The 25,027-nt window shown below is 43.6% G+C and overlaps 1 protein-coding gene across 1 annotated transcript in view; it reads left to right on the top strand.

The window, feature by feature from the left end:
* Window positions 1–15,174: 15,174 nt before the first annotated feature.
* The window catches only part of LOC126084304 (sodium-dependent phosphate transport protein 2B-like), a 30,065-nt gene continuing 20,212 nt past the window's right edge, over window positions 15,175–25,027 (top strand). The window contains exons 1-3 of the mRNA XM_049898791.1: window positions 15,175–15,286; window positions 15,380–15,514; window positions 18,215–18,343. Coding sequence (XP_049754748.1) covers window positions 15,175–15,286; window positions 15,380–15,514; window positions 18,215–18,343 — 376 coding nt within the window. The remainder of the gene's footprint in view (window positions 15,287–15,379; window positions 15,515–18,214; window positions 18,344–25,027) is intronic.

The following is a 25,027-nucleotide window of genomic DNA, read 5'->3' as shown; positions in this document are numbered from 1 at the left end:
AGAGGCTTATCTTCTGGCACTATACCAGGCAATGTTCTGCTGACATTCATAACCTTTCCACTGGCCAATTTTTTCTTTAGAAGTATATCACCAAGTCCCTTTTCCTAGTCTGTCTTAGTCTGAAAGCTCAGCTGAAACCTTCCACCATGGGTGACTCTGCTGGTATTTGATATACCAGTGACATAGGATCCAGCATCACAGCAACACACAAGCCCCCATAGAATGACAAACTGACAGATGAGTGTTGGGGGGTGGGTTTAAGGAGAAAAGACCATCGTTGAAAGCCTCATGCAGCAAGTTCCTGGGGACACTAAATCACCTGATTGGGTCAGACCGAGGAATCTGACATTACAGATGTTGACAGGTCGGGGACAGTATACAGATTTGAGTTTTGGCTTGTGGGAGAGTTCATGAATTGTTAAACAGGAGGAGCAGAGAAGAGAGTGGAGAATATGCAATCAGAGCCTGCCTGAGGCACAGAAGAGTATGAGTGAATATGTTCAAAGAAGACACATGAGGTAGGTCATTCACACTAGGAAATGATCTTTATTATGAGCCTGACAGCCCCTAAAACATAAATGTAGAACTTGCTTCAGAATCCAGGGTCTAGTCACTTAGTTATGCTACAACACATTCATTATTCTGTGTAACCAGGGACCAAAGCTTGAGATTCTTGTAAAGAACTTAGAAAGTTTATTCTCACATGCATCGCAGACAATGCCCTGGGCCACATTGTTACACACCAAAGGACCTCGATGTCACCCTGTGAACAGAGAAGGGAAGAGTCTCATCCCAGAATCCTCTTGTTTCCCCCTTCTGGCTTTTTTTTTTCCCCCTCCTGGTTCCCATGTCCTCCTGCTCAGGGTCTGGGTGTTCAAAGGAGGTAGGGGCTTAAGAATCACCATTCACTTTGGCTCTTAGTGAGAAAGGTGGGCAGAGACCATACCTCTGGGATCCCTAAGCAGAGTGAGTCTCTGCCCTGAGTCCTCTCTTCAGTTCAACCCAGTCCCAGACTTTACTCTTGTTCTCCCATGAAGGAAGGACCAGAAATGAGCTGGATGAAGATGCCTGGGTGGCATCCATGGTGAATCCTGCTGTAACGTATCTTCCTGGCCAGGGAATTCCTGACCATGGTGCTTTATAATCACTCTGTTTGTGGAGCAAGGCAGGAAAGATGCTTGTCTCTTTACCACTACCATATTCTTAGTGTACAGAGGGTTCCCCACACAGTTGGGTGGCTTCGTCATAGTGTGAGATGATTTGCTTGCACTGTTGCTTGTTCTGCACTTCCAGGTCTACTTCCTGGAGTGTGGCTGACAACCAGCCATTATCTGTTATTCCCCAGGCTGCCACACTGCACGACAGCTCTGGCCTCACCCTGGGTAGGGTACTAGTCTGCACAGCTATGTTCAGTTGAGCATTGTATTCCAGCTGGTCAGAGAAGGTGAGAAATGGTAATTCCCATCATGTTCTGCCAGCAGGGCTCTGAGCTAGGAAAGAGGTTACCTGTTCCTTCCTTGTTCTTAGTGCCCCCCCATCCCCTTCTATTGCACTGGGACCAGTAGAACAGTCAAATGGAAATGGGAGAGGAACCTGAGACTCTGAATGAGCTGAGGCTCCCCAGTACCCTGTGAGAGTGTGCCCAAATGGAGACAAGAGGATACCCTCAGTAACATGATGTCTTTGAAATTTGAAACTCTGCTAAACTCTGGGTGAGGGAAGGCTTGAAGCACAGGATAACTTGCTGCATGTTTTTAACTTTCTTGATATTGTAAGCTCCCAGGGTGGCAGTCATATTTCTGCAAAGAAACACTCAATACAGAGAGTCATAGGAACTTCAACTCAGCATTAGATAAAGATATTGATGTTCCAACCCAAGGCAGGCCTGTGGCAGAGTCAAATTTGGAAGAGAAAAATGGGCAGAAGTTGTGCCTCACTTCTTTCCTCCAACACCTCAGTCCAAATATGGACCGTATTACCTTCTCTCTGCAGCAGTGACCTAGGCCTGGTCTTTTAGCAGCCTCACCTACCACCCAGTCCCCAGTCCACAAATCCCAATAATCTAACCAACACTCATTCCCCCAGGCTGGAGATGAACAGAAGGTACCTTGATGTGCTCATAGGTCCCAATGGACTGAGGGACCGTGCTGAGCTATGTCTTGGAAATGGCGTTAGGGTTTCCAGGAAAACAAGAACCCAGTCATTGCTCCTCACCTTTCAAACAGTGAGCAGCTGTCAGTACAGTCTTTTCGCTCCAGAAAATTTCCACATACTTTCCTAGTGTTCTCAGAGACTGTGGCTGATGCCATTTAGGACTGGGAGTGTTGTGCAGCCTCTGTGCACCCTTCAATCACTGTTTAAAGAGAAAATCTCTAAGCATCTTTGTGCTCACAGAATCCAGAGGATGGGCACTGCCTGTTATATAGAAGACTGGGATGTTCAGAGGCTGGATGGTCTACAGAGTGTGATTTGGGTTGGAAGCTGTGCTGCTAACACTGAGATGGGATCCTGGCTCCTGTGTGCAGAATGGCTGTTTTGTAGCATGACCATTTTTGTCCCTAGTACTCATTTTCTTCCTCCAGAGATGAGAGACCTCAGCCTTTATTTGGGTTAAATATACTTCAGACACATGTTAATAGGAAATGATCTGCCTTTAGCATACGCATCCCAATAAGTGCTTCAAGTCCTCTTCACTTCCAGCAAGCAAGGTTGTATCGTCTGCATATCTTCCCAGTCTGTTTTGAGTGCCTTCCAACCTGAAATACTCATCTTCCAGCATTTTATCAGACAATGTTTCACGGCTATTTGTAAGGTGTTCACTAACTTTTTTTTTTTTTTCCCCCAGAAGTAGACCACTAGGTCCTTCTTAGTCCGTCTTAGTCTGGAAGCTCAGGTTTCTTGGGAACATTTTTCCCTTTGAGTTCTTCACATTGTTTATGCACTTACTGATGACAATCAAAGAACTACAGCCTTCAGTAAGGACTGTTGTTATTAGGCACTGTCAAGTCGATTCTGACTCATAGAGACTCTATGTACAACAGAACAAAACACTGCCCAATACTGTGCCATCCTCACAATTGTTGTTATGCCTGAGCCCATTTTTGCAGCCACTGTGTCAGTCCATCTTGTTGAGGGTCTTTCTATTTTTCACTGGCCTCCTACTTTGCCAAGCATGGCGTCCTTCTCCATGGACTGATCCCTCCTGATAAATTACACCTCAGTGTAAAGAAAACAAAAATCCTCACAACTGGACCAATAAGCAACATCATGATAAATGGAGAAAAGATTGAAGTTGTCAAAGATTTCATTTTACTTGGATCCACAATCAATACCTATGGAAGCAGCAGTCAAGAAGCCAAAAGACACATTGTATTGGGCAAATCTGCTGTAAAAGGCTTTTTTAAAGTGTTATAAGACAAAGATATCACCTGGAAGACTAAGGTGCACCTGTTCTAAGCCATGTTAAAAAAAGACTGTCTTCTCCCAGTTTAATGGACTTTGGGGCTCTGTGAAAGATCAAATGGCAGTAGGTAGATGGATTTACATCTGGATTCTCAACTCTGTTCCATTGGTCAATGTGTCTGTCATTGTACCAGTGCCAAGTTGTCCCGACTACCATAGCTGCATAGCAGGTTCTGAGGTCAGATCGTGCAAGGCCTCCAATTTTGTTTGTTTTCAATAATGCTTTATTACCTGGGGTTTGTTTCCTTTCCATATAAAGTTGACAATTAGTTTTCCCATCTTGTTAAAGAATGCTCTTGGTATTTGGATTGCACTGTATTTGTAGATTGCTTTGGGTAGAACTGACATTCTCACAATGTTGAGTTTACCCGTCCGAGAGCATTGTATGTTTTTCATTTACGTAGGTCTCTTGATTTCTTGGAGTACTGCTTTGTAGTTTGCTTTATACAGATCCTTTATATTTCTGGTTAGATTTATTCTTAATTTTTTTTTTTTTTTATAAATGGTATTGCTTTCATGATTTCCTTGTCACTAAGCCTTATTTTCCTCAGCTATAAAACCAGAAAGCGCCGCAGTGGCAAAGGGCATGCATGAGTTTTAGAGTAAGACCCTGTGTCATGCACCCTAACCCCTCCAACAACCCCTCAGCTGGAAAGGGAGCTACTCTGAGCCTCAGGGAAGGGTTTTGTATGTGAATTCGAGACAAACATCCCTTACTATGGACATATTGAATGCTTTATCTTGCAGTGCCCTACACATAACTGGATAGCCGTTTTTATAAGCATCATGATGTGCTCTCCCCAGGTCAGACAGGATGGAGAAAGGATATGAGGAAACAGGGAATACACCAGGCAGAGCAGGACAGTGAAATAAGGGCCCATGAGGGGGCCATTCTCAGGGTGACACCAACCTTAGCCCCTTCCTCAGCCATTCAGATACAGACCAAGCTTGCCAAGTCTCTAACTTGTTAGAGCCCAGGCGACCAGGACAGAAAGCACTTCCAAAGACTGATAAGGCCAAATAATCCTGCCTTTGTTTGGGAAAGAGTTCCCAAGTGGCCTCTCTCTCTCAAAGTCCCTGGCCTCTTCAGCCTCAGAGGACCTAGACTAGGACTTTTAGGTTCTTGGGGACGAGAAAGCAGGGGACAGACCTGGAGCCCAAAGCGTCCTCCGCTTGCTGGGCTTTCCGTGGCCAGAGCTGGAAGGGGGTGGGACGGCGCGCGCCAGCCGCGGGCCAAGGCGGGAATGGCTCCACCGGGCGGAAGGACTTTTGCTGCCCCTAGGGCGACTGGAGACCGTCTGAGGCACTCCTCTGGGCGGGACACACAGCAGGCAGCAGGCGAGGCCACGATGGCCTCATTAAGCTGGCAGGTAGGCAGTGCCCTGGTGATGGCGACGGCGGCGGCGGCAGGCCGTCCTGGAATGTGTGAGAGGCGTGATGACAGCAGCTGCTACCTGCCTCTTTGCGCAACACCTGCGCTATGTATACCAAGCGTGCTGCGTTTTACCTGGGTGTCTTCTTCAGTCCATTACCTGAGACAGGGGCGCTGGTGAGTACCGCTGCTGGAGGAAGCGAGCTTCCTTCTCTCCTCTCTCTCCCCAGCTTTAAAGAACTTTAAATTACTTTACCTTTTAGTTATCCCTCCATGCTGACCTCAAGGAACTTGGCTTTGAGGTGCAGAAGAGAAAAAAATAATAAACGTTTCCAAAATTTCCCAATTGTTTTCTTCTTAATGTTACGCCATTGCTATTACTACTACCACTGTTACTACACTATTACTACTGACAGGGTAATTAATCCCTCACACTGGGGACCCTAGAATTATGTTTGGTTTAGGGAGGGGGGATACGATAGTGGAAGGCACCACCTAAGGGTCAAGACAATTGAGTTCTTTTTTTTTTTTTTTCGGCTGAGTCACTAAGCAGCTGTGTGAACCAAGGCAGGTCCCTGTTAGCTCCTGGCCTCAGTTTCCCCTCCTTTTAAGAAGGGGAATGGGATCTTCTTAGTCTTTGCCACACTTTGTGTGGCTGTCTGGTAGTGGGGCCTCCCCTCAGGACTCCCACATGCTTGTTTGCAGGGTTTTTTATCTAAGGTGACTGTGGGAGACAGTCTTAGTTTGTTGTTTGCATCTGGGCAGGCAGCAATCAGCAAAGAGTTTGTTTTTCAGCTGTTTGGGGAGAAAAGAGCCCACAGTTAATTTTTCAGCATTATCAGTGCCAAAGGGTACCAGGCAGGTGGGCTACAGAAGTGGCTCAAAGAAGATGCGCACAGAGACAGTTGGTTTACTTGTGGGGGGACTGAGCATTGTCAAGCCAGGAGAGACAGGGACACACGTTGGTACGAGGTTAATTCAGGTTGCCTGGGACAACCTGAACCGTAGCTGGTGCCAAGGGAGGAGAATTTGAATCTCTTGCTTTCCTTGGTGAGGAGGCAGCTTTCTCAAATGTGTTGATTTCATAATGGCAGCCTGTGAATTCCATTTCCTGGGATCACTTTTCTCTCCCTGTTTTAGGTTCACTCAGAGGTTCCTGTATTACGGCACTTCTCCAGACCTTGTTTTTCTTTCTTTCCTTTTTTCCCCCCGTACTGACAATTCTGTAACCTGCTCTGTGTTGAGTATTCCTGGATGAGTTGTGTCTCATAGGAATGATCATTGTTTCAGATTGTTAAGGATGTTCAAATCTCTTTACCTTTGCCAGCCAACCCACTGACAATGATTTCTTCTCTACTTTTTGTAACTTTGGGAACTGGTAGTAAGAAAGGCATGCTTTGTAAAAGGTTTGGATCCTAAATAAAGACCTCCTCCTATGCTCACCCACATCACTCAACTATCTCATTGAAACAGAAGTCCCTGGTAGTGTGAGGACAGGGGTCTGAATTATTGCTGTAGAAAGTTGACACACACATTGCCTGAATTCAATTTAATGAAGAGAACAGCCTCTTGGGATCAGGGGGATATGGAATATACCAAGATTTTAATACCAATTTCAGCTGTCTTCCATCCTACTGTCCTCACCCCATCTCCACCCTGGGGACAGTCCTCAGTGGAATGGCAGGTGTCAGCAGGGAGGTGTGCAGTCAAGACATCCCAGGTGGCAAGAGAGGCCCCAGTGACATACACTTGTTGAAACTCTCGATGAATTAAACTCCAATAAGTTTAAGATATTTCTAATCATAAATTAACCCTTTTAACTGCCATAATGTTGTTTTGCACTGTCCAACTCATAGTGACCCTATAGGACAGAGTGGAACTGCCCCATAGAGTTTCCAAGGCTGAAATCAGGTGGCTAGGTCTTTTCTCCCAAGGAGCCTCTGGGAGGGTTCAAACTGCCAACCTTCCAATTAGCAGTTAAGCCTTCCGCTATTGCTCCACCAGGGTTCCTTAACCCCGTAATACAACGATGATTGATGTAACTACAAGAATTTATTTTAAAATGCCATAAATACAAACTAAAATCTTCTATGAGGGTAATGATTTGATAATGTGACCCAAGTTTAAAAAAACAGGATTAAAGTCTTTTTTACAGTCCTGTTAATGCATCTCATCAAAAGTCTAAACTAAGCCATTCATCAATGTGAAGTCCAGGCCATTGTTTCCTTGTCTCCTCTGCCCCAACATGCCTCCCTCATATCTTTCTACCACCACCATATCCTTGGGGATTATTTTCCCTTGTGATGGCTAAAGGAAGCCGAAGAAAAGTAGCTATCATCGACTTGGGAAGTCTTGGTCATTCTTTGAAAGAACAAGAAAATATTTCGTGAGCATATTAAGATGGACAATGGAATCAGAGTTTGAATTGCCTAAGCAGGGGCTGTGGCTGTGTGACTTTAAGCAATTAACCTGTATGTGCCTCAGTTTCCTTCTCTGTAAAATTGGGATAACATCGGTACCTATCTTAGGTACCAAGTGTTCAACAGACATTTGTTGGCTGGCTCTTATGTACCAGGCTCTTCCTAATTGTGGGTAATAGTCATCATTCCAGCCCTTGTGGAGGCCAACACCTGATAGGAGAATGTAGGTCTCAGTCTGGGTCTTTCTGTGGGACCACCTGCCCTGGGCCTGGCCCACGTGCCTTCGCTACTGCTGTTCTGGGCACAGGCGGCCCCAGCACACGTTCCGGATGAAGAGGCCCAGACAGTGCTGCTGGAGCAGCCAGTTTAGGTGGGGACAGCCAGAAACTTTGCTTGGCAAGAGAATACATTCTTTTTGGCATTGGGTACATATGTGGGAGCAGGAATTTGAGCCAAGAAGATTATCAGCATAGCCAACTTGTTTGTAGAGACCAGTGGTGGCAGCAAGGGAGCAGATGTGTGATCACAGGGGACCTAGAGGACTGTGAATAGCCACTAATCCTCCTCCTGGGAAGACATCATTACCTTTTCTCTGTTTCTTCAGGGCAGGCAGCAAGCTAAAGTGATGCTCTGGGGGAAAGGTGTGTCTTGCTTTCTTTATCTGTAAACAGTAAAGAACCTCTCGTTATGACATTTGATGAGTCCACAAAAACTTCACAGGACTCTCCCCTGTCCCAAAACAAATGCTAGCTCTTTTCTGTTCATTTGAGTTCATCTGTTACACAAATGGAGAGAAGGTCGTCTGGGTGACCAGCACTAGAGAAACCTGGAGGTTAAACTAGTCATTGTCAATGAGGAATTTCATTCATTCATTCCAACAGGTCCTGTGCTAAGGGCCTCACCTACAATTCATCCTCACTACTGCTCTGTGAGGGAGATGATGTTATCGTCCCCATTCTTGAGATGTTGAAACTGAGCACAGAGTCACATGAGTGAGTGGTTCTCTGTCCATGTGCCAGGCACTGTGGTGTCAGCAGAGGTAGGAAAGTTGGGGGCCAGGAGGCTCACCCACATAGCTCCCCAGTCCTGGTGCTGACTGTGGGGAGTTGTCTTCAGGTCCCCCCCTTACCCCAGGGCTGTGGAGTAGCCTGCAGAGAGGGCTGGGGCTTTGTTGGCAGGAGGGCCAGGTGAATGAGGCCTATGTGCCCGTGCCATGGGGTAGATGCCAGCATGCTTCCCTCTGCTGCCCTCACCTTGACTGAGGTACTAACTGTCCTGCATTTCCCCACTTCCAGGTCCCAAGAGAAGAAGCTTGAGCTGAGGGGTGGCAAGGGTGAGGAGGGGAGTGGCCGGCAGCTCCAGAGCATGCTGGACTGGTCCGTTGGCAGTGCCAAAGTATATGGACCTGTGCCTTTTTTCTTCCCTGTCGTGTCTCGTACAATGAACTCCCACAAACAGTGGTGCAGTAGAATGTAGGAGAAAATGAAGCACTAAGGGAGATGATTGCTTCATCACGGAAGTGTTTATATAGAGGAAACTGGAATCGACGCAAAAATAAACGGTCAAAAGAGCAGGGAAAACAAGACATCCAAGAAGGAGTAGATAGTAATATAAATTTGCTTTTTGCCTTCAGCTTGGGCCTCACATAGAGTAGGTATTCCTGACGTTTTAGCTTGTTGGATCCCTTGTCATCACATCCTATTCCTTCCTGTACAGGTCCATGCAAGAGAAATCTGAATTCTCCTCTTCTGTGCCCTTTGCTTGTAGTATTGTAAAGTGTTGGTCCATGGAAAGGTCTGCTTTTGCTTTCCCGAGAGTAGTTTTGTTTAAGCCTTGAAAGGAAACAAGTCTGAGAAGTCACAGAAATCTAGTCAACATGATTTTGCTTACACCTTCCATACTGGATTGAGAAGAATTTCCCTCACGGGCCTGCTGTGACACCAAGTTGTAGTTTCGTAGTACACTTGCCCAATCCAACAGACCTTGACCAACTCAATTTGCACGTGATGACTAGGGAGAACAGCCCATCGGTGAGATTCAGGTGGCACAATCTACTGGCCCCTGAAAGAAAATGCTTAACGGATAGTTTCTTCCCTCTAAAAAGTGAAATTTCACTTAGGAGGTAGATTTTAAGTATAATGTGCCTAAGAAATAGAAAAACCATCCTAGAATTAATTAAGATTATAAGGGAAAGAGAGATAGTAAACATTCACAATATTTTTCAGATTTTTATCAAAGGACCCCCAAGAGCAGAGGGCCATGTACATGAACCACTGGATGTCTGTGGGTAGCCCAGAAAAGCCCTGTGCTAAAGCTTAAGACATTTTTTGTGCCCTGTTTTTAATCCACATAAATCTTGCATTCCATATCATACTATATCCATGCTTGTTTTCACAGTATGATAGTTGATAATCGCATGTGGCCAGGCACTGTTCTAAGAAACATAACACATTTAATCCTCACAATAATCCTTTGGGACTATTGTTATTATCTCCATTTTACATATGGGAAAACTGAGGTATAGAGAACAAGCCCAAAGTCACACAGCAAATGACAGAGCTAGTATTTGAGCTTGTGTAGTTGGCATCTAAATTCCTGTCTCTTAAATTTCTAGACTAAAACCAAAAAACCTGTTGCTGTTACGTCAATTCTGACTCACAATGACCCTATGGATGGAGTGGAATTGCCCCATAGGATTTCCAAAGAGCACCTGGTGAATTTGAAAAGCTGACCTTTTAGTTAGCAGCCGTAGCTCTTAACCACTACACCACCAGGGTTTCCAAGGTACTCAGTCCTCAGGGGACATTTTTTTTGGAGGGTGTGCTCACTACTGGTATCTAGTGAGTAAAGCCAGTGATGCTGCTAAATATCCTACAATGGACAGGATGACCCCTTCAACAAAAAATTGCCCAGTACCCAACGTCAACAGTGCCGACACTGAGAAACCGTGTTCTAGATGAGCTTCCTCCATGTAAATCTTATTTCCCAAATATAAATCAGCTGCTAGTTAAATTACTTAACATTTGCCTTCTCCAATAATATTAGTAAAATCAGTGCTCTGGGAAGAGATTCAGATTTCTGTCCTGGCTTGCTCTACTGCCCCCCGCCCCCCAACCACATCATAGAGAAGTAAGCATGTTGTGGCTCCAACTTCATTGACAGATATACCTGGCTGTAAAACTGGCTCTGTCACTCAGCTATGGGGTGACTGTGAATGAATTGCTTAATCTCTTTGGGCTCCAGGTTTTCCCTTTTGTAAACTGGAGATGATCATGATGCCTTTCTTACATAAGGATTGAATGAAATAATATATGTCAAGCATCAGCATAGCACTTGACTCCTCTTTGTTGCTCATTAAGTAGTAACTGTTCTTGTTAGAAAGCCATTAAAAGATATCACAGTTGTGTGTTGGAGTGCCAGGTGAGTCACACAGGTAGTATAGTAGTGCTAGAAGCACACAGAAGGGAAAGAATAGAAAAGGCCAGAGAACTCAGGCACAGGAGGAGGGAGAACCTGGGCTAAGTCTGAGGGGTGGACAGAAAGATGTGAGGACAGCCTTCTATGCAGGAAATGGAGCACTCATTCAGCTGCTCACCAATAGATTGGTGGTTTGAGTCCACCCAAGGCACCTGGGGAGAAAGGCCTGGTGAACTGTTTCTGAAAGGTCACAGCCATTGAAAAACCTACGAAGTGCAGTTCTACTCTGAAACACATAGGATTGCATGAGTAGGAATTAACTCAAGGACAGCTAGTTTGTTTTTTATTTTTTTGCCTGAGCAAGAGCACAGAGGTGGGACTGTCCAGGATGCCAATATTAGGCCAGTGAGACCACAGGAGGACTCAGATGAGGAGTAACCCAAAACACCAAACCCATTGCTATAGAGTTGATTCTGACTCATAGTGACCCTGTAGCAACCCTATAGGATACAGTAGAACTGCCCCATAGGGTTTCCAAGGCTGTAATCTTTATGGACACAGACTACCACATCTTCCTCCCACAGAGCAGCTGGTGGGTTTGAACCACTGACCTTTTGGTTAGCAGCTGAGCACTTTAACCACTGCACCATCAGGACTCCTTAGATGGTGAGCAGTGGGTAGTAAAAGATCGGTGAGTTATGCAGATGGGGAGTCAGTTTGCACCCAAATTCTTACCTCTGGGTGTTAGGAAAGTTAACCTGTGGAGAGACACTAGAGCCCAAACTAGTTGGACAGGCTGCTGCCTTTGTCCCAGCAGGAGGTACTGAGGCCCAGGTGAGGGAGGCGGCACCAGGAACCAAAGACAGCCAGGGTATGAGATGCTCCCAGGTAGAACCAGTAGGTCCTGGTGCCTGGTCATATTTGGAGGCACTCAGAGATGACTTTGAGATTCTCAGAGGATGATGGCAGGAATCACAGCAACAGGAACATTCCCCATAGGGGATCATATGGAGTGAAGAGGAAAAGAATGAGTTGGGTTTAGGTTAGGCTGAATTTGAAGCAATGGCTGGTATCAATGGCCTGCAAGCACTGGTTACAGGAGGCCTTTTTCAAGTGCCTGGAATTGGGCCTATAATCAGCACAATCTCGTCTTTGATGTGTGACTCACTCTTTCTTGTCACATGGTCATTCAGGTGTTTCCACATATCACACAACAGGATGTGTCTTCATAGGCTCCAGGTCAGGTGGTGATTGAGGCAAAACATAAACTCACATAGGCAGAGAATCTTAGTGCAGCCCTGGGCCAAGTGGCTTAGTCTCTCTTCAGTTTCTCATGTGTAGAATGGGAATAATACTAACTCACAGGGCTGCTAAGAGGAGTGACAGGAAACCAATTCTCTTAAGATTCCTAATAACCCAGAGAAGGAGGCACTGTTATAAAGCCCATTTTACAGATGTGGAAATAAAAGTATGAATAGGTCAACTGACTTGCCCAAGGCCACAATGTGTCCGGGGCAAAGCTGGGTTTGAGTGTGGTTCTAGAGTCCGGTTCTGAACTTCTATGCTATGTGGGTACCCAGCATAGTGCCTGACTGAAGTTGAGAGTTCCAAAATTCCTTTCCTCAAGATACCATGGTTCAGGATCCCTTTACTAGTCAGAGAGGTAAAGAAATTTTAGCTGTAGTCAAAAAAAGCACATTGGATGGGCCTTCTTAAACCTCTATGCCATTTCAGAAGCCCTGGTAGTAAATTAGTTAAGCATTCATCTGCTAACCAAAAAGTCAGCAGTTCAAATCCACCACCCACACCTTAGAAACTCTATGGGGCAGGTCTACTCTGTCCTATAGGGTCACTGAGTTGGAATCGACTTGGCAACAACAGGTTTGGGTTTTTTTGTTTACATCATTTCAAGCCTGGGCCAATTCACCCACCATGGTGGCCTTGAGCTGTGATTGGATTTAGCCAACGTTAGCCTATCCTTCCCAACCGTCCCAGCTGTGCACCACCTCCCCTGCCCTGCCCCAGCTTTATAGCTGCCCCTCAACACGCCCCAGGAAGGAAATGCATCCTTCAGGCCTTAAACAGCAGGCTTTGTCCCACATTTAATTGTCAGCTCAAAGAAGGCAGCTTTTCACTGAGCTGCAGGGAGGATTCAAATCTCTATGACAGGTACCGGGTATAGGACATTAGAAAACAGCCTGCCTTCAGAAACTGGTAGTCAGGCAGAGGGCCCCAGCCCAAAAGCCACTGTGGGACAAGGTTCTGGATTAAAATGAGCCTCTGTTCAAGGTTCTTTCTACCACTTTGGAGTTACTTAGAATCAGTTTCTGTGCCTCAGTTTTCTCATCTGTGTAATGTGTAGAATAATACCACTTCCCTCCATGTAAAGTGCCTAGCATGCCCTGGCCCATGGTAAACCCACTCTCCCATAATAAATGTTAACTCTCTGATACTCAGAACACATGGTACTATTGTGAGTGGGACCTGACAATCTGCTTCTGTAAAAATAACAGCCTAGGAAACCCTATGGGACAGTTCTATTCTGCCCTATTGGGTTGCTATGAGTCAGAATTGACTCAACAGCACCCAACAACAACATTATGAGACAGGTGAGGTGCTGGGGGCTTATTAATAAACTGAAACAAAACCTGAATTAACTGATGGAGCAAGGCAGGTATTTCTGATGTTTTCTGAGATTCAGTATTTCTAGGTTTCTAATTCCTAGAAGTGAAATTCCTGGGTACAAAAAATACAAGTCACTTTCCACATATGGCCAACTTTTGTTTTTTTGGAACTTCTTATAATGTTCATCTCATCACAATTCTCCACCATGACATATTACATGTTTTTTCTTTTTTTTCATTGCTATTTTGATAATTGGAACTTATGTCTCACGTTGTTTTAATGGTATTGTTAATGAGGCTGAACCCTTTCTTAAATAAGTATTTCAGCCATTTGTACTTCCTGTTCTGTGCATTGTTTGTTTCAATCCTTTTGGACTACATTGTCTAATGTGTCTTAAAGGACAAGGACTGAAAGCAGTGGCTGGCGAGGTGTGTCAAGAGCTGTGCTTCCTTTTCACATTCCTGAGAAAGGCTTTGTGGAGAAAATGGGTCATGAGGAAGTCTGAATAGAATAGAATGGAATGGAATGGAAAGGGAGGGGATGGGGGGAGAGAAGGAGAGGGGAGGGAGGAGGGGAGGGAACAAATGTTGTTCTGACATAGGGTCTTCAATGCAGACAGCATGGCATAGTAATAATAAGAACTGTTCTGTGCCAGGCTCTTTTCAGGTATCATCATTAATTCCATAATAACTCTGCAAGGTACAAAGGATTATTCCTATTTTACAGATGGGGAAACTGACACTCAGAGGCATAAAGTGACTTGCCTAAGTATAAACCCAATAGTAAGTGTCACGGCTGGTATTTGAACAAGGTCCAATGTGTCATGCTTTTGACCCAGGTGTAAGTTAAGCAGGTAAAATGTAAAATAACATATACATACACCTTGTTGTTACAGAGTAGAACAGCTGCACAGGGTTTTCAAGGCTATCACATTTTGAGGGCAGATCATCAGACCTGTCTTCTGAGGGTTGCTAGTAGTTGACGGTTACTAGTAGTTGAGTGCTTAACCGTTTACACCACCAAAGAATTCCGAAAAAAAGGGTTAGCAAAAAAACAAAAGGGGTGCTAAGTAAGAGTGCTGAAAATAATTCCTAACTTTGAGAATTTTTACTCACTAAAAGATACAATTAAAAGAGCAGACAGGGTATAGGCTGGGAGAAGTTTATTTGTGATATATGTTACCAGCCAAAGGCTTATATCAAGAATATAAAAATAAGAAAGAAAGGAAGGAAGGAAGAAAGGGAGAGAGGGAGGGAGGGAGGAATGAATGAATGAAGGGAGAAGGGGAGAGGGGGAGGTAGGAAGGAAGAAAGAAGAAAAGTCAAACAATTGAGTAAAAAAATGGGATCTATATATGTACGTTACATTATATGTACACATTATGTCATACATGTTATACATCCTCAGGATGAGGCAGGTTTATGAGCAGACCAACTTGATGTGAAAATCAGCCCAGTGTAAGGACTTGGCATACCATGAGCTGATGACGACGGCTGTGTTTGCATTCTGTTTCTAACTGAAGAAGAGAGTTAAGACACAGAGATCAAGCCAGAAGTTGGCGGATTAACTAAGTATACAGATCTGAGGCTGGACCAGAAACATACTGGAAGAAGTGGTCTGATTTATGGCAGCCAAGATGAGGGGTTGAAAGAGGAATAAAATGTAGCACTTAAGATTCCAAACTTAGAAGGTATAGCATGACACCCAACCTTCCTGTACTCCCCACAAAGAGAAGCATTATGACTAATTACTACTAGTGGTTCTCCCCATCATGGCAGTTCCCCCATCACTATAACTGGGCTTTACCTGACCTTCTCCTAGGCATGCGCCTCCTATTGGTGGTGGCTTTTTTAAGCTCCCTTTTTCCATCCACAGACAATGGCTCCTTGGCCTGAGGTGGAAAATGCCCAGCCAGACTCCAAAAAATACATTGAAGAGGTCACTAGTCAGCAGTCCGCCCCACATGAAAAAGGTGAAGAGACTGCTAAAAGTGAGTAGTGCTCATTCAGCCATTGACTGGTCTCCTATGAGAACCTGAGAGGACTCAGGCCTGACTCCTGTGTCTTGTTGCTTGTTTGGGCAGATGCACCCAAGAACCCTGTAACCAAGATGAAACTTCTGCCTTCGTATTCCAGTATGGCACTGATTGAAGACCTCCCAGAGGTGGAAGACCCATGGGACATACCTGCACTTAAGGACATGGGGATCAAGTGGTCAGGTAAAAATGAAGCCAACTCATTCCAGCTGGGGCAAGGTGGGAGGGATACTGCTCAGCAAAAGTATTGGCACCACTGGTTCACTCTTGTGGGTCACCCTCCCCCTTTTCATTGTTCTCGTGTTTTATATCAAAGGTCTTGGCCAGGAATGCCACCTGGCTGCCACTGAGGTTTAGAATTAAAGCACAACATGTTGTTTGGGGAGCATTTTTTCTTACAGCAAGTTTGTTGTGCAACAAATGTGCCAGACACTGCAATTATAACCAGTTCAGAAACTGAATTGTAGTTTTGGCAACCAAGTTCTGGGTACCGTCGGAGGTGCTCTGGGCACGGCTATGAACAGACAAGGTCTTTGCTCTCAGAGAGCTCCTCAGAGGGCCTCTCACCTAAAGGTGGGCATCAGAGGAGGCTTTTGGAAGGGTATTGCCTGCATCATGGATACAGCACACCTCATCCATATGCTTACATCCTACAAGCAGTAGCTCCTGGCTCCTGTACCAGGATGTTGGCACCTATGGAGGCATCAAGGATAGATACAAGTTGTTGTTATTAGGTGCCGTGAAGTTGTTTGTAACTCATAGCGATCTTATGTGTAACAGAACGAAACACTGCTTGGTCCTGCGCCATCTTCACAATCGTTGATATGTTCGAGCCTATTGTTGCAGCCACTGTGTAAATCCATCACATTGAGTTTCTTCCTCTTTTTCGCTGATGCTCTACATTACCAAGCATGATGTCCTTCTCTAGAAAATGGTCCACCCTGATAACATCCCCAAATTGTGTGAGACAAAGCCTCAACATCCTCACCTCTAAGGAACATTCTGGCTATACTTCATCCAAGACAGATTTCTCCATTCTTCTGGCAGTCCATTGTATATTCAGTATTATTCACCAGCACTATAATTCAAAGGCATCAATTCTTCTTTGGTCTTCCTTATTCATTGCCCAACTTTCTCATGGGTATGAGGCCATGGAAAATACCATGACTTGGGTCAGGCACACCTCAGTCTTCAAAGTGATATCTTTGCTTTTTAACACCTTAGAGAGGTCTTTTGCAGCAGATTTGTCCAGTACAATACATTGTATGATTTCTTGACTGCTGCTTTGGGGGCATTGATTGTGAATCCAAGCAAAATGAAATCCTTGACAATGTCAATCTCTTCTCTGTTTATTATAATGTTGCTTATTGGTCCAGTTGTGAGGATTTTTGTTTTCTTTATGTTGAGGTATAATCCATACTGAAGGCTGTGATCTTTGATCTTCATCAGTAAGTGCTTCAAGTCCTCTTAACTTCCAGCAAGCAAGGTTGTGTCATCTGCATGACGCAGGTTGTTAATGAGTCTTCCTCCAATCCTGACGCTGCGTTCCTCTTCATATAGTCCAGCTTCTCTGATTATTCACTCTGCACGCAGGTTGAATAAGTATGATGAAAGAATGCAACCCTGACCCACACTTTTCTGATTTTAAACCACGCAGTATCCCTTGTTCTGTTCGAATGACTGCCTCTTTTTCTATGTTCAGGTTCTGCATGAGCACAATTAAGTGTTCTGTAATTCTCATTCTTCCAAATGTTATCCATAATTTGTTATGATCCACACAGTCGAATGCTTTTGCATGGTCAATAAAACACAAGCAAGCATTTTTCTGGTATTCTTTGCTTTCAGCCAAGATCTATCTGACATCAACAATGATATCCTTCCTTCCAAGTCCTCTTCTGAATCTGGCTTGAATTTCTGGCAGTTCCCTGTAATGTACTGCTAAAGCCATTTTTGAATGATCTTCAGCAAAATTTTACTTGTGTGATATTAATGATTTTGTTCGATAATGTCCACATTCAGTTGGCTTACCTTTCTTTGGAGTGGACAAAAAAAGATACAATTAGACAAATGAATGTGCAACCAGGATAGCTGGGGGTGCAAGTAATTCTACATTTCTTTTCCAGGTGCAGGATGTAAGGTTTGTGTGGAGCTGGGAGGGAAGGGAGGCTGGCGTTAGGAGGGAGGGTAGTTGGGAAGGAGGGGAACTGGGCTGGGAGAGAGGAGAACTGGGAGGCAGGGCAGCTGTGATAGGAGGGATCTCACCTCTTCTATTCTCAGCTCCTAATCAGGAAGAGGAGAGGTAAGTGTTAAAACAAGCCAGAAGATACTGAGGCAAGCCCTAGAGAGAGAGGATGGGGGGATGCCAAGGGGGGGAGGAGGAGGTAAGGACCATGCAGAGCTTTAAAAGTGACTGGAGAAAATAGCAGTCAAGGGTGGAGCATCCCAGGAAGAAACCAGGGCCCAAAGGCCCTCCACGATTGCTATCAAGAAGTCACATTCTAGAAAATACTCTGCCATTACATCTAATCCAGCATTTAGCAGGTGGCAAGTGCTCTTACCTCCCTCAGTCAGCAACAGTGTAGCTCAACTGAGTCTGGAGCCTGGTTTGCCTGTCTGTGTCCCAGATGCCACATCTCCTCCCAAATGCAAATCCTTTACAGTCACTTCACCAGGGGGTTCGATAAATGGACTACAGTGGTGCCTGCTTGGAAAACTGCAGCAATGGATGCATTGGATCTGTTGGTCTTCCTATACCCAAGAGCTCACTGCCCTGCCTGACTGGTTCTGTCCATAGGTGGGAGGTGGAGTGTTCTGAGCTCATTGCCAAACTTCTCAGTATTTCAGAGACTAAAAGCCTTCATGATTTTTTTTTTTAACCCCTAGAGAGAAACACCAAAGAGAAGATTCTATGTGTATTTCAAGGAATTGGAAAATTCATTTTCCTTCTGGGATTTCTCTACTTGTTTGTGTGCTCCTTGGATGTCCTCAGCAGTGCCTTTCAGCTGGTTGGAGGTACGGATGGATGTGGGAGGTGTCTAATTGAATTGGGTTCAGACGGAACAACTCACCAAGCCCTCTCAAGCTGCAGGATCCTGGAATGTTTTTGGAATAGAAGCCACTTCAGAGTTGATCTTGCAAAGTTGATGCCTCCCATTTTACAGAAGAGGAAACTGAGGCCCCTAAAGGTGCTATGACTTGCCAAAGTGGCTTAGACAGGAGCCAGGGTTGGAGCCAATGCCAAGCCGATGAATCCTTGGCCCTGACTGCCCCATGTCTGTCCTCAAGCCCCAGGTAGGAAGCTGTTTGATATGAGGACTTTCCATCTTAGGGATCTTTGATGTCTTTGGGCTTCTCTACCCAAGGGGATTATAGGATAATGGTTGCTGTCTTAGGTTACAGCTGGGCCTTTCGGGGGAGAACAGGGCTCCTCAGTCTGGAAGAATCTGCAACCATGGCAGTTGTCTAAACATATTCTAGGACTGAGTATGGCCCGATGGTATTATGGGAACATTGAGGGTGAAGTTGCCATATGTGTGGTAATGTTTGTACCTCCAATGGTACTTTGAGAGCATACTGGTTGCAGGCATTTTCAAGGGTATAGTTTTTTCCTCCCCAAAGCCCTTTCCATTTACAAAGGACAAGACTGAGGCTCAGAAATATCAGTAATTATTCCCAAAGTTCACAGCCGAATTCAAACTCAGTTCCAGGACACACCAAATACCACAGTATTTGCACCTCTTTATTCCTCTCTTCTTTGTAACCTGGAAAAATTGGGGAAGGGAGCACTTGTGGGGGAGCAGGAGAGGGGCAACCACCACTTCTGGTTCCCCTGATTGACAGCAGCATTAGTAACGGTCCTCACTCTGCCCTTAGTAGCTGTGTAATCTCAGGGAAGTCACACTACCTCTCTGTGCCTCAATTTTCTTTCTAAAATCAGAGGAATGGACTTGGTGGTCTTAGAGGCACCTTAAAGCTTTCAAAAAACAGGTTTCTGCCATCAGACACAGAAGAAAACAAATAATAAAAATTAGAGAAGAATTAAATGATATAGAGAACAGAAAAACAATTGAAAGGGTTAACAAGACCAAAAGCTGGTTCTTTGAAAAAAATAACAAAATTAATAAACCATTGGCCAAACTGACAGAAGAGAAACAGGAGAGAAAGCAAATAACCTAAATAAGAGATGAGATGGGTGATGTCACAACATACTTAACTGCAATAAAAAGAATATCAGATTACTATGAAAAATTGTACTCTAACAAATTTGAAAACCTAGAAAAAATGGATGAATTTCTAGAAACATACTACCACATAAACAAACACAGAGTTAGAACAACTAAATAAACACACAGCAAAAGAAGAGATTGAAAAGGTAATTAAGGAACTCCCAACAACAACAAAAAAAAAGCTCTGGCCCTGATACCTTCACTGCAGAGTTCTACCAGACTTTCAGATTAGAGTTAACACCACTGCTAGTAGGTATTTCAGAACATAGAAAAGGACGGAATACTCCCAAACTCTTTCTATGGAACCGGCATATCCCTGATACCAACACCAGGTAAAGACACCACACAAAAAAGTAAATTACATACTTATATTCCTCATGAACTTAGATGCAAAAATCCTCAGCAAAATTCTAGCCAATAGAATTCAAAAACTTATCAAAAAAAAAAAAATTCACCATGACCAAGTAGGATTCATACCAGGTATGCAGGGATGGCTCAACATTAGAAAAACAATTAATGTAATCCATCATATAAATAAACAAAAGACAAGAACCATATGATCTTATCAATTGATGTAGAAAAGGCATTTGACGAAGTCCAACACCCATTCATGATAAAAAATCTCAGCAAAATAGGAATAGAAGGAAAATTCCTCAACATAATAAAGGGCATTTATACAAAGCCAATAGCCAACATCACCCTAAATGGAGAGAGCCTGAAAGCATTCCCATTGAGATCAGGAACCAGACAAAGATGTCCTTTATCACCGCTCTCATTCAACATTGTGCTGGAGGTCCTAGCCAAAGCAATTCGGCTAGAAAAAGAAATAAAGGACATCCAGATTGGTAAAGTCTATTTGCAGATGGCACGATCTTATACATACAAAACCCTAAAGAATCCTCAGGAAAACTACTGAAACTAATAGAAGAGTTCAGCAGAATTTCAGGATACAAGATAAACACAGAAAAATCAGTTGGATTCCTCTACACCAGCAAAGAAAACATGGAAGAGGAAATCACCAAATCAATACCATTTGCAGTAGACTCTTTTTTTTTTTTTACAAGAAGATAAAATACTTAGGAATAAATCTAACCAGAGATGTAAAAGACCTATACAAAGAAAACTACAAGGCTCTACTGCAAGAAACCAAAAGAGACCTGTTGTTGTTGTTAGGTGCTGCCAAGTCGGTTCCGACTCATAGTGACCCTATGCACAACAGAACAAACCACTGCCCAGTCCTGCATCATACTTACAACTGTTGTTATGCTTGAGCTCATTGTTGCAGCCACTGTGTCAATCCACCTATTGACAGTCTTCCTCTTTTCTGCTGACCCTGTACTTTGCCAAGTATGATGTCCTTCTCCAGGGACTGATCCCTCCTGACAACATGTCCAAAGTATGTAAGGCGCAGTCTCTCCATCCTTGCTTCTAAGGAGCATTCTGGTTGTACTTCTTTCAAGACAGATTTGTTTCTTCTTTTGGCAGTCCATGGTATATTCAATATTCTTTGCCAGCACCACAATTCAAAGGCATCAATTCTTCTTTGGCCTTCCTTATTCATTGTCCGGCTTTCACATGCTTATGATGCGATTGAAAATTGTCATTGTCCGGCTTTCACATGCATATGATCCGATTGAAAATACCATGGCTAGGATTTAGGATCGGGGTATCTTAGTCTTCAAGGTGACATCTTTCCTCTTCAATACTTTAAAGAGGTCCTTTGCAGCAGATTTACCCAATGCAATGTGTCATTTGACTTCTTGACTGCTGCTTCCATGGCTGTCGATTGTGGATCCAAATAAAATGAAATCCTTTACAACTTCGATCTTTTTTCCATTTATCATGATGTTGCTTATTGGTCCAATTGTGAGGGTTTTTGTTTTCTTTATGTTGAGGTGCAATCCATACTGAAGGCTGTGGTCTTTGATCTTCATTAGTAAGTGCTTCAAGTCCTCTTCACTTTCAGCAAACAAAGTTGTGCTATCTGCATAATGCAGGTTGTTAATGAGTCTTCCTCCAACCCTGCTGCTCCTTTCTTCTTCATATAGTCCAGCTTCTCATATTATTTGCTCAGCATACAGATTGAATAGGTATGGTGAAAGGATACAACCCTGACATACACCTTTCCTGACTTTAAACCAATCAGTATTCTTTTGTTCTGTCCTAACAACTGCCTCTTGGTCTATATACAGGTTCCTCATGAGCACAATTAAGTGTTCTGAAATTCCCATTCTTTGCAATGTTATCCATAATTTGTTATGATCCACACAGTCGAATGCCTTTGCATAGTCAATAAAACACAGGTAAACATCCTTCTGGTATTCTCTGCTTTCAGCCAGGATCCATCTGACGTCAGCAATGATATCCCTGGTTCCACATCATCTCCTGAAACCCGCCTGAATTTCTGGCAGTTCTCTGTTGATATACTGCTACAGCCGTTTTTGAATGATCTTCAGCAAAATATTGCTTGCGTGTGATATTAACGATATTGTTCTCTATATTCCACTTTCGGTTGGATCACCTTTCTTGGGAATGGGCGTAAATATGGATCTCTTCCAGCCAATTGGCCAGGAAGCTGCCTTCCATATTTCTTGGCATAGACTAGTGAGCGCCTACAGCACTGCATCTGCTTGTTGAAACTTCTCAATTGATGTTCCATCAATTCCTGCGGCCTTGTTTTTTGCCAGTGCCTTCAGAGCAGCTTGGACTTCTTCCTTCTCACCTACAGAAGTGGAAAAATATACCTTGCTCATGGATAGGAAGGAGCAACATTGTAAAAATGTCTATTCTACCAAAAGCCATCTATAGATACAATGCAGTTCTTATCCACATTCCAAGGACATTTTTTAATGAGATGGAGAAACAAATCACCTACTTTATATGGAAGGGAAAGAGGCCCTGGATAAGTAAAGCATTACTAAAAAAGAACAAAGTGGGAGGCCTCACACTACCTGATTTTAGAACCTATTATCCTGCCACAGTATTCAAAACAGCCTGGTACTGGTACAACAACAGATACATAGACTAATGGAACAGAATTGAGAATCCAGAAATAAAACCATCCACATATGAGCAGCTGATATTTGACGAAGTCCCCAAAGCAGTTAAATTGCGAAAAGAGAGTCTCTTTAACAAATGGTGCTGGCATAACTGGATATCCATCTGCAAAAAAATGAAACAGGACCCATACCTCACAACATGCACAAAAACAAACTCAAAATTGATCAAAGACCTAAACATAAAATCTAAAACAATAAAGATAATGGAAGAAAAAATGGAGACAACACTAGAAGCCCTAACACATTGCATAAATCGTATACAAAACATTACTACCAATGCACAAATACCAGAAGAGAAACTAGATAGCCGGGAGCTCCTAAAAATCAAACCCCTATGCTCATCCAAAGACTTCACCAAAACAGTAAAAAGATTACCTACAGGCTAGGAAAAAGTTTTTAGCTATGACGTTTCCAATCAGCACCTGATCTCTAAAATCTACATGATGCTGCTAAAACTCAACAACAAAAAGACAAGTAATCAAATTAAAAAAAGAACAAAGGATGTGAACAGGCACTTCATTAAAGAAGAGATTCAGGTAGCTAACAGATAGATGAGGAAATGCTCATGATCATTAGCCATTAGAGAAATGCAAATCAAAACTACAATGAGTTTCCATCTCACTCCAACAAGGCTGGCATTAATCCAAAAAACACAAAATAATAAATGTTGCAGAGGCTGTGGAGAGACAGGAACACTTATACACTGCTGGTGGGAATGTAAAATGGTACAACCACTTGGGAAATCAATTTGGTGCTTCCTTAAAAAGCTAGAAATAGAACTACCATACAATCCAGCAATCACACTCCTTGGACTATATCCTAGAGAAATAAGAGCCTTTACACAAACAGATATATGCATACCCATGTTCATTGCAGCACTGTTTACAATAGCAAAAAGATGGAAGCAACCAAGGTGCCCATCAATGGATGAATGGATAAATGAATTATGGTATATTCACACAATGGAATACTATGCATCGATAAAGAACAATGATGAACCTGTGAAACATTTCGTAACATAGGGGAATCTGGAAGGCACTACGCTGAGTGAAATTAGTTGCAAAAGGGTAAATATGATATGATACCACTATGATAAGAACTCAAGAAGTAGTTTAAACACAGAAGAAAATATTCTTTGATGGTTATGAGAGTGGCGGGGAGGGACGGAGAGGGGTATTCACTAATTAGATAGTAAACAAGAATTAACTTAGGTGAAGGTAAAGACAACACACAATACAGGAGAGGTCAGCACAACTAGACTAAACCAAAAACAAAGAAGTTAAATGAATATACCGAATGCTTCAAAAGACAGAGTAGCAGGGGTGGGGGTTTGGGGACCGTGGTTTCAGGGGACATCTAGGTCAATTGGCGTAACAAAATCTATTTAGAAAACATTCTGCATCCTGCTTTGGAAGAGTGATGTCTGGGGTGTTAGAGTGGCCATCTAAGATGCATCGATTTGTCTCAATTGACCTGGAGCAAAGGAGAATGAAGAACACCAAAGACACAAGGTAATTATGAGCCCAAGAGACAGAAAGGGCCACATAAATCAGAGACTACATCAGCCTGAAACCAGAAGAACTAGATAGTGCCCAGCTATAACCTATGACTGCCCTGACAGGAAACACAACAGAGAATCCTTGATGGAGCAGGAGAGCAGTGGGATGCAGACCTCAAACTCTCATAAAAAGACCAGGCTTAATGACCTGACTGAGACTGGAAGGAGTCTGGAGGTCATGTTTCCAGACCTTCTGTTAGCCCAAGACTGGAGCCATTCCCAAAGCCAACTCCTCAGACAGAGATTGGACTGGACTATAAGATAGAAAATGATACTGGTGAGGAGTGAGCTTCTTGGTTCAAGTAGACACATGAGACTACGTGGGCAGCTCCTTTCTGGAGGGGAGATAGAAGGCAGAGGAGGACAAAAGCTGGTTGAATGGACACAGGGAATACAGGGTGGAGAGAAGGAATGTGCTCTCTCATTATTAGGTGGAGAGCAACAAGGAGTACATAGCAAGGTGTATACAAATTTTTATATGAAAGACTGCTTGATTTGTAAACTTTGACGTAAAACAAAATAAAAATAGAAATAAAAAAAAGAAGAAGAAAATAGATTTCTATTATGAACTTGGAGCCCTGGTGGCTCAGTGGTTAAGAGCTTGGCTACTAACCAAAAGTTGGCAGTTGGAATCCATCAACTGCTCCTTGGAAACCCTATAGGGCAGTTCTACTCTGTACTGTAGGGTCATTATGAGTTAGAATCAACTTGACGGCAATGGGTTTGTTTTGTTTTTTATTATTTATTATGAACTTAGGCTGGCTGGGGCTGAGGCATGGCTGGAAAAGATGAGCAGAATGACAAGATCCACCCCTGGAAGATGAATCTTCTGAGTTGGAACTGTATTGCAGAG

Source organism: Elephas maximus, chromosome 10, assembly GCF_024166365.1.
Source record: "Elephas maximus indicus isolate mEleMax1 chromosome 10, mEleMax1 primary haplotype, whole genome shotgun sequence".
NCBI lineage: Eukaryota > Metazoa > Chordata > Mammalia > Proboscidea > Elephantidae > Elephas > Elephas maximus.
Note: the sequence above shows the minus strand (reverse complement) of the source record. Positions and strands in the feature narration are given on the sequence as shown.